The sequence below is a fragment of the Miscanthus floridulus genome, chromosome 17 (genome assembly GCF_019320115.1).
Source record: "Miscanthus floridulus cultivar M001 chromosome 17, ASM1932011v1, whole genome shotgun sequence".
In the NCBI taxonomy this organism is placed as follows: Eukaryota; Viridiplantae; Streptophyta; class Magnoliopsida; order Poales; family Poaceae; genus Miscanthus; species Miscanthus floridulus.
This window is the reverse complement of record NC_089596.1, coordinates 89450401-89465235: the sequence shown is the minus strand read 5'-3', so window position 1 is coordinate 89465235 and position 14835 is coordinate 89450401. Positions and strand designations below refer to the sequence as shown.

The 14835-nt window shown below is 45.7% G+C and overlaps 1 protein-coding gene and 1 pseudogene across 1 annotated transcript; both read left to right on the top strand.

Moving 5' to 3' along the window:
• Positions 1–496: 496 nt before the first annotated feature.
• Positions 497–2727, top strand: LOC136515948 (uncharacterized; annotated as a pseudogene).
• A 1847-nt stretch (positions 2728–4574) lies between these two features.
• On the top strand, positions 4575–7375 carry LOC136516777 (probable serine/threonine-protein kinase PBL7). The gene is made up of 5 exons (XM_066510259.1): positions 4575–4950; positions 5558–5739; positions 5855–6044; positions 6138–6529; positions 6821–7375. The coding sequence occupies exons 1-5, from the start codon at positions 4590–4592 to the stop codon at positions 7214–7216; spliced, it is 1521 nt and encodes a 506-aa protein (XP_066366356.1). The 5' UTR covers positions 4575–4589; the 3' UTR covers positions 7217–7375.
• The last annotated feature ends 7460 nt before the right edge of the window (positions 7376–14835 follow it).

Sequence of the window (14835 nt, the reverse complement as noted above, 5' to 3'; positions counted from 1 at the left end):
ATAAGCCAAATTTCAACAAAATAAACAGGGCCATTTGTAAACACAATAGTATCTCTCTGCATTTGCATATGCTCATGTTTCCTTTCCAGATCCTGGCAGTTTAAGCAACCACTGTAAAACGGGTTGTCAGTTATCACTGCACACTTGTGATTCTGTGGACTGTGGTGCCAGAAGAAAATCACAAGGCTGAAGGCAGTAACCGCGACGATTCTTTCCCCCGATTCCGCGCGTTACGGTTCCCTCTCGCGACTCCGCCCGTCCGCCGCCGCGCTCTCTCTCCGCCACCAGGCCGCGCGCCTACTCGCTCTCGAGCCGCGCCCTCTCGCTCCTCCGCCAGGCCGCGTCCTGCCCCTATGTCAGTTCGTCGTGCAAACTACAAAGTGGAGGAACCGCACGCCAGTTCTTACGGCAGCAACCTTTTCAAAGTTCCTTGCCACACGGCATTTGGTGGGGTTTCTATTGCTTCTGATTTCCACTCCCATTTGTCTTAAGGAAGATGGATAAAACAACGAACAACGACGTCGGAGTAGTGCCAGAAGAAACAGGGATGGACAGAGTATTGTCTGATCTACATGCGCTCAAGAAGCTATACGGGCTGCTTCAAAGGTTAGTGTTATGAACGACGTACAGGAATATGAAGTAAAGAATCAAAGCTACAGAGGAGACACACGATTTAACGTGGAAAACTCCTCCGATGTGAAGGGGAAAAACCACGGGTACCAGCCAGCAACAATCTCACTATCTCAAGAGTTTTGGGTTACACGCCTATGGCGGCTTACAAGAGAATAAGTCTCCACGAAACCCTAGCAAGGGTGTATATACCGTACCGTACCGCGGGGGTCTCCGCCCCCCGCACCCCCCGAGCACAGGGGCGCTCCGGCCCAAGCCTCCGGCGACGGGCCTCCGCTTCGCTCCGTCAGAAGCCTGGCCTATATCCTGGAGTGAATTTGGAACAACTCCAACAGTTAGATGAGACGTCCAAGGCCCTTATGAACAAGTTGCTTGATGATGCTCTCCTGAAGCAGGCAAAAGGCTCTTACTACCGCTTCTGATTCGGTGATTCCGTTTTCTCTTGGTTTGACGTCTCCAAAGAAAACAGATCAAGCAAGTTCATCATTTCTTAACAACAAGGAAGCTGAGATGGAACAAATTTTGTCTGATCTGGAGGCGCTGACGAGCCTATACAGGCTGCTTCACAAGGGTCCGGGTCCGGCAGGTGAAAATTTAGATGAGGCATCCAGGGCTCTTCTGAAGATACTAGAAGATGCTACCGAGGAGGCTGTCCGGAGGCAGGCAAAGATGCTATCAGGTTGTTCTCTAGTGTCCCCTGCGCTAGAGAGAAAGCTGTCCACGCAATCAGACTGCTGGACATAGCATGCCGATCCGCGCCCGAGGCGGCCAGTGGCCTCACCCAGACCAAGCCTCCTGGCCAGTGAGCCATCGCGCCGGCTAAACCTGCAACATTCTACAGTATCACGCCGATCCGGCCTCCACGTCGACGCCCATCACCATGCACCGGAAGAGCCTCTCCTTGCTCGCCTCGCTACCAACCGCTCGTCGAGAACCGCATTACCGGCACGACACCGTCCAAGCCAAGAGCAGTGGCACTCCAGCCTCAGCCTCCACCGTTTCCCCGTAGCTGGAACGTCGAGACATGGCACGGTGGCCGGAAGTAGTACTCGGCTTGCCGACCTCCGGGACAGCATCCGTCGCAGCTCCGGCCGTGGTGACCGGTGTTCGCTGGAACGTAGCAGCAGCAGGAGGAGCAGCCGGCGTTCCGTGTCACGGGAGTTGTCTCTGGGGCCGTCGTCAAGGCTGCGTGGCCGTGCTACCCCGCGGCACGTGGGAGCGGAGAGCTCCTCCTCGGTGCGTCTCTTCGAGAGGCTGGACTCTGGGTTGTCCCTGAGCATGACGTCGCGTCATGGCGTGGAGCGTGCCGAACGCTCTTCCTCGAGCAACACGGTGGCAACCATACAAAGCCGCATCAGACCAAGCAGCACTCTTCTCACGGAGCGCTCCCTACGACGCAGATTTGCCGTAGAAGGGAAGACATCGCGCGGGAGGCAACAAGGCAGCGACGTTTCCAGCGCGGACATGTCCAGCAGCAGCGGAAGCTCATCGGCATCTCCAGCGCCACGTGCTTTTGCTAATCCCTACTACTACTCGCCGCCGGTGACAGCGCCACGGGGCATTGCGCCGCCGGTGTGCGCACCTGAGGTGTCGCGCTCAATGAGGAGGCGACGTCGCCAGGAAATCCTCGAGAAGCGGGTGGCGCGGCTGCGGATGCTCATGGATCGCCACGGTGTTCCATCACCGCCACGACCACCACCACCACCTCGGGGGCGGCCAGGAGGCGGGCCCCTCGTCCAGGAGCGTCGTCCGCGGCGCAGGCCACCTCAACTCGCCGTGGCAGTACCTTACGAGCATGTTCCACCGCGCGAAAGGGAAAGATAAGAACACTAGGCGCCGGACGGTGGTAGGCGTGCCGGAGAAGAGGTGCGGCGGTGGCGGGAACATGCACGCGCTATTCGACGCAATGCGGCGGCACTTGAAGGGCAAGCGGAGGGCACCGGCAGGCATAAAACTGAGGAGGAAGGCCAGCCGGGTGCGGGCCAAAAAGATGCATTGGTGGCAGCGGCTGAGGCGACGGCGTGGCGTGGCATGGCATGGGTGACGGCGGGCAGTAGACCACGGCGCCGGCCCGTTCGCTTGCTCGTAAATTTCTAGCCAGGAACAGTGCTTTTTTCTCATACCAAACCAGTTAGCAGTAAATAATCCACGATCGTTTACGGTCTCCCTGTAGTAGGTCGTGTTACTTCCGGTAGTTTAATGTGCTCACAACAAGTTTCAGTCTTCATCATGTTAATAGAGCACCGACGCCAAAAGTTTGTTGTGAGTTCCGAATAATCCCATTTTTTAGATGTAGCCTGTGGGTGTTTCACTGTTAATAAAATATGTAGCTTTGATATACTCTCTTCGCTCTAAAATAAACAACTTTATGTAAATTTTCAAATAGATTAAAGACACTGGCAAAATATGACAGTTTGTACGCAGCATGATTAGCTTCCGCATTAGAAGACAGTCTTGTAAAATCTTGATTTTTTTAGAACAAATTTTAAACCTCAAAAAAAGGTGGAGGGGCCGTAGAGTACTAGCACTGGACTGGGCTCCCTCCACCGCGGCACAACGACTTCGATGTCCATCTGATACCCTGTTCGTTTGTTAGTTTCAGCCAGACTTATTTAATTAGTCAACAGTGTTTTTCTCTCACAAAAAACCAGCACCAGCACCCACCAGCGAACAGGGTGGCCTGATTGAAAGGTTGGCCTTTTTGCTGCAATGCAAAAGATGGCCAGGACGTCCAACCTCTTGTCTGCGAGAAAGCAATTGTTTTCACTCCTTGGCTTTGCTGTTTGTCACCGACAAGTTTTGCAGAAATACTACATCGCTGGTGTGAGCTGTGATATGCTTGTCCTCGATTGGCGTCGTTGCCCTGCTGCCTGCGTGCCTGCTTGATGGTAATTGGTAAAGGAGATGAAGACCATGCCGTGTTTTATACCATAAAGTTCTTCACCCAATCACCCTTTTTTTGGATAATGCCATCTTCGCTCAGGTAGTGTGGGTGTGGTGTTGTACTTTTGCCATATACAATGCCAAAGCATTTAGGATTCTTACATAATTAAGTTATTAAGTGTACTCGGCTTCACCCTATTCGCTTATGCTGAAATTTAGCTTATGCTGATGTTTATGCTGAAATGTTGTGAGAGAAAAAAATTGTTCTATGGCTGAAAAGTAGCTCTATAGGTGCTCATGTTTTTTCTTGTAATTTTGAACTACTAGTAGAAAGTAGAATTTTACCGAGGAATACGCCATGGAGATTGTGCCCATTTCCATGAACAAAATCGGCATGTGTTGCTGACACGTGCAAGCAAATTGGCCCGCAGGATTCCATCAATTAGTGATATATATATTCGCTCTATTTGTTTGGGTTTGTTTGGCTGATAAACTATGACTAAAAGCACTGTTGGCTAATTTGGTGTGAGAGAAAAATATTATTCGTTGGCTGAAAAAGTACGGCTTATAAGCCAAACAAACCAAACGAACAGCGTGTACATGTTGCGTACTCCGAACGAATTTTCTATCCAACCATAGTTGAGAATGGTTTCATCCAACTCTTCTTCCTAACTGAAGCATAACGCCGATATGCACCGTGCATGATTATAACCCTGAGCAGCTGAGCAAATCTCCAGCCAATGGGTGAAAACAGACTCCTGTTTCTCATGCGAAAGAACACGGTGTGGTAAGGCAATTACTAAAACTAACAACGATTAACAAGAGGGAAAACGAGTGGACTAAAAATAGCTTCTTGGCCAGACAGCGTTCATCCAAGGAAAAACAGAAGTTGTCTCATTCCCAAATTTTTACCATCCACAGAGAAAGGAGCGCGTGGCAAGAAACCAAGTGCGAGAAAAATTAAAGAGAGAAACGAGAAAGGGAATATTACATTTGAGGCCTCTTGCTGTTCTTCGTTTGCATGCAGGGATCGGCACGAGGGTGCTCGCCCACTCTCGCGTCGATCCGGCAATTCCATGGGGCTGTTGAGCTCCGCTAACAGATGTTGTTGCAAGAACATCCTGAGCTGCAACCTACTCAGATGTGCGTGCTGCTGCTCGTGGATCCGCTCTGTCTGCGGCAGGAGAACGAGCAAGGCCACGCAAGAGGCATCGGACACAAATAGGAAAACGAAGAGAAAGTGGGTCCGCGGCTTTTGTGGTGGGGCGGTGCGAGAAGCAGAGGAACCGTTAACAACAGAGGCAAAGAAGAGGAAGAATACGACGATGATCCCCGAGCAAGAGAAGTGCAAGTGGACAAAGAAGATACGGAGGAAAAAGAAGAGGAAGAATGAACAGAACGGATTGGCAACCCTAGTCAAGGAAATTTCGCTCTCAAGTAAGAATCCAACCTTTCTTTTTTTTTTCTCCCCTTGGAATTTCTGCTCTGCATGTCATATATAAAAGGTATAAGATGATAGTAAGCTGATAACTATAGTCTTTTAAACCATTTCTTGAAAACAGCAAAGTTGCAAAAAGACAAATCAATATTTTCCACCAATTATTGAAACACAAAAGTTGCAGAAGAAAAATCAATGCATGGTAACAACACTTAAGCATTGGGTTGGAAATTTTTGAGGAGTTACAGATATCATACAACAAAAGTTCCATCATGCATGTCACAATCATTGCTTAAAAGATTGGAAAAATTGTTCAGAAAAATATATAGATACCAATTAGCATGTCCATGAAAGTTTGTTTGCCCATTGCCTTATTCTTGCCCTGTTCGCTTCTCTTATAATCCGTACTTTTCAGCTTGTTTTTTCAGCCAGAACAGTGTTTCGGCTTATTTTTTCAGCGAAGCGAATGGGGCCAATTTCACCCTAAAATTTGTTATTATTCCCAGGCTAAAAAATTGTGATTAGTATGATGAAAACAGATCAATAAGGCTATATTCGATGACAAAGGACATATTTCAGACTCTCAACAGCTTTTTTTACATGCAGACAGTCCCAAGCACAGGGCAGCAGCAGGGGAGATACTACGGATCGGCAACCATAACATTCCTAGTAGGGTGTTTACATTTCGTGAACTGGTCGATGCCACCGATTCTTTGAGCCCAGAAAACTTGCTGGGTGAAGGCGGCTTTGGAAGGGTGTACAAAGGATGCATTCCAGACACTATGGAAGTAAATAAGCATTTCTTATCCAAATTCACCGTTCTACATTCCATTAAACTAAGACATGAAGAAACACTTGTGAATATTACCATAACTTGTTTATGTTAAATATGCCCATGTCTAGGTCATAGCAGTTAAGCAGCTTGACAAAGAAGGGTTGCAAGGAAACCGTGAGTTCCTCGTCGAGGTACTGATGCTTAGCCTACTGCATCATCCAAACCTAGTTACCTTGGTTGGGTACAGCACCGATTGTGACCAGAGGATCCTAGTGTATGAGTACATGCCACTCGGTTCATTGCAAGATCATCTCCTCGGTAATACAAACTCTCAATCATATATTTTTTATATAATATAAATGCATGTTCATGAATTGTAATTTGTACCTGTTTGTTCATTGAATTGTATAGATCTCACTCCAAATTCTCAGCCACTATCCTGGCACACTCGGATGAAGATTGCAGTTGGTGCAGCTAGAGGCATTGAGTACTTGCATGAGGTAGCCAACCCGCCAGTGATCTACCGTGATCTCAAGGCATCCAACATTCTCTTGGATGGAAGCTTCAATGCAAAGTTATCGGACTTTGGTCTGGCGAAGCTTGGTCCAAGCGGTGACAAAAGCCATGTCAGCACAAGGGTGATGGGCACATATGGCTATTGTGCTCCTGAGTATGCCATGACCGGCAAGCTAACAAAGACATCTGACATCTATAGCTTTGGCGTAGTTCTCTTAGAGCTCATCACTGGGAGGCGAGCAATCGACACCACAAAACCAACTCGCGAGCAGATTCTTGTTCATTGGGTGAGCTTTACACCTAGGCCCTGTTCGCTTCTATTATAATCCGTACTTTTCAGTTTGTTTTTTTCAGCCGGAACGGTATTTTTCTCTCATAACAAATCAGCAGGAACAGTGTTTCGGCTTGTTTTTTCAGCGAAGCGAACGGGGCCCTAGCTTCACTAGTCACCAAGAAATATCCAGTGTTGAAACCTCTTTATTAGGAAACATATTCAGACTGTAATCAATTAAAAAAAAATCAGAAATCCATACAGTTAGAATTGCAATGCTGCTCTACTAAGTGTTGTTTATCTGCAGGCAGCACCATTCTTCAGGGATAAAAGGAAGTTTGTGAAGATGGCCGACCCATTGCTTGACAAGAAGTTTCCTCTGAAAGGTCTATACCAGGCACTCGCAATCTCATCGATGTGCTTACAAGAAGAAGCAAGCAGTCGGCCACTGATCAGTGATGTTGTGACCGCCCTTACATTTCTTGCTGATCCAAACTATGATCCTCCAGATGACATCAAAGATCCTCTGCCCATAACAGTTCCAAACATAGGCATAGAAACTAACCAAAACGAAACTGAAGGAGGTAAAGAACAATTACAGCAAAATGAAGAAGATAGCCATGAGAGAAAAAATGAAGAAGATAGCCAAGAGAGAAAAAATGAAGAAGATAGCCATGAGAGAAAAAATGAAGAAGATAGCTGAAATGGCTTCGAGGATTAAGAAATGATAAATCAAGCCAGAGTTTTTTTTATTGCAAATCAAGCCAGAGTTGTGTAGAGAGGAACCGGATGGAGGGAGTATCTACACGGTACATTTTTTGTTGTAATGTCACATATAGGCAGGATGTAACAACATATTATCTTCTTGAATGAAACAGGTGCACGTGGTTTGGTTAGGTGTAATCAATTTTTCAACATTCTTGAAACTGATGTGTGTCATACATAGGCAGGATGTATCAGCAGCTCATTTTCTTGAATGAAATTAGCGTATGTGATTTAGTTAGGCATAATCAATTTTTCAGAAGAGATATCCTGGTACTAGAGTTGATGAGCCTATGCTTCATGGTAGTTCATGGCTATAGGCATTTAATGGCTACAACAGTTCTTTTCAGTTGTACGGAGATAAACATAGATAGAATTTACGATTTTCGCATCAAAAGGTTGTGTTTGATGAAATATTGTAAGAATCAGTAAACAAACCATAACATTCACATTTATGCTGAATCGTGCATTTTGCTATTGATAAAATTTTCGTTTCCAATGAAATAGTCCTTGTAATGCCACACTTCTATACCTAATAATGGATCCAAAGCAATAGTAGCTGTAAATTTTAGCCTTCCCAAATTAAAAAAAAAATGCTTAAGGAATCCTGAGTGCTATTTATATCTACAAGGCATGAGTCATATAGCTCTTTTTACTTGATCAGAATCTAAATCGCGGAGAACCTGTGACATGACTTGGAACATATATTACTCCTCTCATTAACAGGATAAGCATGGCACAACAATACCGCAACTGTTGCACAACTGCTACCATCAACAGGCTAAGCTAAACATTAGTGTTAATTATTTGCTAGGAAATCTCGTTAGTGTGAGTCTGACTAACTCCTTGTCAAGTGCAAAAGACACATTTTAAGTAAATTGCTTGCTTATTACAATCTAAACAATATATTAGGATTACTCGAAACCTTACAGGATGTGTAGCAAGGAGAGGCAAGTCCATCATAATGTTATAGTTAACTGAAGTCCTCAGTGAGAGAAATAAAAACGAACTTCAAAAGCAGAGGAGTCAAACGAATGAAGTTTTGTATGCCTAAAAGCCTGTAAGTGAAAAGAAAGGAAACTCAAAAACTTGTAAGCAATACTACCGCTGCAGTGACTACTTCAAAGTTGAAAGAATAGTGATCACCATTCTTGAAGTTTGTAGCTGAAATGGGTTTGCTAAAATCCTGATCGGGTGTTTTTCAGTGAAAACCACATAGCCAATATATCTATATCAAGAATAATTAACAACATCATCTTGATTCAAGAAATTTGTTGAATGTCCTGTTTTAAGGGAACTTTGTTGAACATTTTTTGAACGCAATGAACTTTGTTGAACATAAAAAATGCCAGTGAGAACCAACATCAAAAAGGTTGCTGATTCAACTCCAGAAAATACAGTGAGAAGGTCATTAACAAGACCTTGTCACAAATCAGTGGAACTAGACAATTCCAAATGTCCAGCAAGCAGAAACATCGCATTGGGTCAATATATGAATCAGCAAGATTAGATGTCTTAGAGAGCTTGATTCCCGTTTATATAATATCGACTCCAAGCTGCTGACCCTGACCTAAAATTACATAACATGGTGAGCTAACAAGCAAACATTTTAGGAACCACCAAGTAAATTAAGTTACTACAAATTAAGTTACTAAATTTCAAAAGAAATACTAAAAAACTAAACTGGATCCATAAAAATTCGCACACCAAGTACAGTAACGAAGTAAGATGAAAACACAGCTAACGACGGCTCGATACTAATCGAATCAGCTAAATACACCCCAAACATGAAATGCCTAGCAGCATTGGCCCTGCAGCATGTCAAAATCTGAGCACTCCTAGAGTCCTAGTCAGTAGCACCGGTAAGCGCCCAAGCCGCAGCCATACCCGCGACCAGCGCGTCCCCAGCAACGGCGTGGCGCTGGAATAGCAAGGCGGAGCTCTTCCACGACCGAACGGCGAGCATGGGGCCACAGCCTTCGTGGGATTTTTTTTTTCAAAATAATATTGTTTTAATAAATAATTGCAGGACTAGTGGTAGCTTTTGTAAAATTGTAAAAACAACATGCTGTCGGCTGTTCGACAGCCGATACGGCCCCTCTCCACTGAAACTCCTCCAGTCCGACGTGGCAGGCATTTGAGTGGTGGGTAAACCAACCGGCAGGTTGGATCCCTGTCGGTGTTCCAGAGCCCGACTGCTATGAGCTTTTGGCGAGCCGATTGGTCCTCCAGCTCCAGCCCATGGTATCTTCTCCGCCGCCACATCTATGGGCCCGGTGCTCTCCAACAGTTTCACCAGCGGGCCGTCGTCTCATACTCTCATTCACAGGAGATCCTGTTCTGGAGCCAAATACGGCTGTATCTTGAAGACAAAAGCTGTCAATCAGTCAATGGCTTGTCAGGCCTACTGTACCATTGTATATTTTGTTCCAATTTGTTCTTATAAGTCATAGTTAAGTAATTAATTTATTTTTCCTTATAAATATTTTGCATATGATTGAAGTAATTGTTTTTTTATACTAGATAGATGCTCGCACGGAGGGCACGTATTTTTATTCACGTAGATGACGACGCCCGTGGCTTGCGGAATAAACGAGATATTGAGTAATCTAGTTTATAGAAAATATAAATTCTCTTCCATTTTTTCTAATACTTGTGATTTATTATTTTGCATTTTACAATTTTAAGCTGATTTGATCATTTTAAACAAAATAATTAAATGGTAGTAAGCATTTTGCATTGATAATCCTAAACTATTTACAAATCCATTTGGACCTTTTTTCTCTTTTTTGTCATTGTTTGTGGTGGGGTCTCGTCTGCAGGCGCCGTCGCCCGATGGTCTTCCTAGCTATCTCCGAGTTCCACGGTGTGAACCTGGCCTACTCCAAGTTCCGGTGCGTTATTAACGAAAGCAGCTAGAGTTGGAGACGAAGCAGCAGTAGCATGGTACCGACATGGTCCTGCTAACGAGTCGACTCGGCATGGTGTTGCTCTACGCCCCGGATTTTGTCGTCCCGTTCGCGGCCTTTGCTGTCATGCGCTGCCAACGTTCGGCAAGGGACCAGAGCCATGGACAAGCCGCGTGCTTGTGGCCGAGGCGTTGTTGTTGGGCGGTGCCAATGGTGGGCGCAAACAGTGGCATGGTGCTGTAGGGTCGAGATGGCGGACTAGAGGGAGGGTGAATAGTCTTTTCTAAAAAAATCGCGTCGGCTAACCGAAACAAATGCAGAATTAAAACTATCGGTTTAGCCAAGACTACACCTCTCTATCTAAGTTCACAAGCACCTTATAAAGATCCTAATTAGACAACAAAGGTGTCGGGCTAGCTAGAGCTCACCTAACCAATTCTAAGAGTAAGGTCATACAAACCTATGTCACTAGTAATTCAAATACGGGAAAGCTCCTACACAACTAGTAAGCAAAACCACAAATCTCCTAAGCTCACTAGCAATGCTTAATAACAAGGCAACTAATGCTAAATTAGAGAGCGTAAATAACTTAGCTACACAAACTAAGCAATGTGACTAACAAGGTTACTAAAACCAAATTAGCCACGCAAGAGAGCTACTTCTATGCTACACAACACAAGCAAGAAGGTAACTAGCAAGCTACACAAGCAAACTAATTACAAGAGCAACTACATAAGTACAATGTATATGAAAATAATTACAAGCTTGTGATGGGGAATTGCAAACCAACGGAAAGAACAAGGTTGACACAGTGATTTTTCTCCCGAGGTTCACATATTTGCCAATAGGATAGTTCCCATTGTATCGACCGCTCACTTGATGGTTCGGCGGCTAATTGGCATCATCCACCAATCCTGCACGTCGGGCACCGCAAGAACCTACCCCGAAAGTGAGGGTAGCTCAATGACACGCTCTACTAGAGCTGCTCTTCGCGATCATCGCGGGGTGAGCACAATCCCCTCACAAATCCTCCTCCGGAGCACCGCATAATCTTCTCGCGTGCTTTAACGGAGTCACAAGCCACCAAGCCATTTAGGAGGTGGCAACCTCCAAGAGTAACAAGCATCACCGGCTTGCAACACGATCACCTAGTGCCACTCGATTCAACCTCACGATGCAATCGTACTAGAATCGCTCACTCACTCGATCGGATGATCACTATCAAGCGCAAGTGAGTTAGAGGGATCCCAAGAACACCTACACAAAGCCACCAAAGCTTAAGGGTGCTCAACAACCAGTCCAAGGCCGAGCTCCACCTCTATTTATACCCCCAAGCCAAATAGAGCAGTTGGAGCAAAGCTGTTGGTTTCTGCGAGGGCACCAGACACGGCGGTGCCCCTCCCAACGGTCAAATTCCAATGGTCGTTGGTCACCGGACATCGGGTGACGGTGCCACCGCCATAGGAGGGGTGGTGCCCCGGCCAGCCAAGTCCTAAAACATCCCCTCTCTAGAATTTTAGGGCGGTGCACCACCGTCACCATGGCGGTGACCATGGCGATGACCCCCTCGCTCAACCAACGAAACAACCAGTCTCAGGAAAAATGGGGCGGTGACACCAGACAGGGGTGGTGGTGCCCGCGGTGGTGTACCATCATGCCTAGGGCGATGCACACCGTCACTTCTGGTGCCTAGCCTCACATGCTCTCGACCATGGCTAGCTGGTCACCGGACACATGGGGATAGTGCCACCGCTAGGGTAGGGCGGTGCCACCCCAACTTCTTCTCGGCCACCTCAGCCGATCACCACCACAGGGGTAGTGGTGCACAGGACAGGGGGTGGCAATGCCACCTAGGCAGCACCCCGAGCCCAGTTTCGCCTCCTCTTCTTTACCAACTTCTTCACCTTTGCAAATGTGCCAACATCACTAAGTGTTCACCATCTTGTGCATGTGCATTAGCTTTTCACAAATATTTCCCAAAGGATTAGTCACTCAATTCACCATGCCACTCAATCCTAGCAACGATGCAAAGTTAGATCACTCAAGTGGCACTAGATGACCAATATGTAAACAAGTTTGCCCTTCTTAATAGTACGGCCATCTATCCTAAACTCGGTCATAAACTTCTCTACACACCTATGACCGTGTCGATGCGGGACCCATGGGATACCCATCAAGGAAGGGAGAAGATCTAATCTAACTAGGATTCTTTCCATGTAATCTTAGTAGTAGTATTATTCTGTAATCCTACTAGGAACTCTCATTGTAAACCGACTAGGACTCTGACCTCCTGACTATATAAAGGAGGGCGAAGTTCCTGGAGAAGAGAGTTAGAGACAACACTTTACAATCAATCCAACGCAAAGGCTAACGCCGACTGGACGTAGGGCTATTACTTGATCACGGTCGAGGGCCTGAACCAGGATAAATTGACTGTCTCTTGCGTTTACCGTCGAGTTCTGCATACGCTGAAGCCCGAACAAACTACCCCGGATACCCCCGTGGCAGGCTATCGGTGGTGAAACATCGACAGACCGGTGAAATGAAATGCCCTACAAATATACCTTTGCCTTGCGCATTCCATTCCTTCTCCTTGGATGTTGATGCAACACATGCACCAACCAATCACACATGATATGATCCACTTCATATCATCACATGACCGTATTGGTTCATCGATCTTGACTTCACTTGCTCTTCACTGTTGCTTCGGTCCATCGGCACCAAGTCATCACTCAACTTGCCCTTCACACTTGCAACCGGTCCGTCGAGCCAAGCCTTGTCTTGATCTTCTCTACCTTGGTCACATTACTCCATGTCATGTCTCAAATGCAATGAGCTCCTTCATCACATGTATGAGCTTTGCAACATATCCAAGCCATTTCACCTCTATGGCATGAGTTGCTCACACACATGTACTTGTGGACTAATCGCCTATGTACCTCACTCAAACACATATTAGTCCACTTAAGGTTGTCACTCAATTACCAAAACCAAACAAAAACCTTTTAGGTGCCTTGTGGTGCTGTGAGATCTGTGGTTGTGGCATGGTGCGCCCTGGTGGCGGACTTCACCATGAAATTGTGCACGAATGTCTGGCACATGATTTTTTATGACAGCAATGTTAAAGGAGATGTGCTCTTTCGCGCGCTCGAGGATCGGATCGGTATGTTTCCATAACTGGCGTGTCACGGTCCACCTGTAGAGTCCGTTGAAAAATCATGTGTTGCACATGTGGGATTTGACTGGCGAAAGTGGACGAGCGGGGTGAATCATTGCTACGCAGAAATGAACGATGAACTAAAACTGGACTCTAGCCACGAGAAAAGAAGACGTACCAAAACTGGACTTAAAAGGAAAGAACAGAATTGGAAAGAATCCAAATCAAAATCGGACATTCGCGGAGTTAGTTAGGAGGGTCATACCAAAAAAATGGCCAGAAATTTTGCCTCTTTATTATTAGGTATAGATATAGATGTATCTATGACTTAAAATCGTAACGCCCTCAGCGAACAAAGAATAGAAAAAGAAAAATGAAAAAAGACTAAAATATGAACTATTTGCTTTGAACGTTGCGCCGACTAGGGTAACGTCGTCTGGGAAACGTGTGCTCCTCGCTACCGCCGCCGCATCCTAGAGCCCCTCTCCTTCTCCTCTGATGCTTCTGCTGGGGACAAGAAGGAGAGGAGACCCATCCTTTTTTCTACAGTTTTATTTCTAGTTGTTTAGGGTTTAGTCCAAATAATTGCGCGGACTAGGGTAACATCGTCTGGGAAACGTGTGCTCCTTGCTACCGCCGTCGCATCCTAGAGCCCCTCTCCTTCTCCTCTGATGCTTCTGCTGGGGATAAGAAGGAGAGGGGACCCATCCTTTTTCTGCAGTTTTATTTCTAGTTGTTTAGGGTTTAGTCCAAATAAATTTTTCGACGAAATCAGATGAATTTTAGTCGGGATCGTGTTTCCTGCGATGACTTCGGTGATTGCCACGATGAGATCGTCGTTGCAGGCGTCGATTTCATCATCAGGCGGCCTATTTGTTTCCTTCATCGACAGGCGGGCAATATAATCCCCTTCCCTTCGCAAAAACAAAAACTATTCTCTTTGTATTCTTAATAAAAAAATTATATTCGCATTTATATGTGGCAAAGAAACTTAATGTCCAATTAACATATATCCAAATTAGATCTGTTTTGCTTTCATTCTTGCTCTCTTATGGGGTGTTTGGATCCACTTGCTAAAGTTTAGTCCAAGTCACGTTGGATGTTTAGATGTCAATTAGGAGGGCTAAACATGAGCTAATATAAAACTAATTACATAAGCCGTGACTAGTTCGCGAGACGAATTTTTTTAAACATAATTAATAAATGATTAGCATATGTTTACTATAGCATCATATTCGCTAATTATAGACTAATTAAGCTTAATAGATTCATCTCGTGAAATAGCCTTCATGTATGCTAATCGTGCCTCCATTGTAGCGTGAGAAATCGGACATGTGCAAGTTGACGTAGGAAAAAACAAATAAACAGTAAAATGGTAGAGAGATTCTGGTCGTGGGCGTGGGAGAAGGCACAAGAGAGATCAGGTGAATAGATTGCACCTGTCGGCGTTTCAGATGCCGGCTAGTCTGCTCGGCACAAAATGTGTCTCCG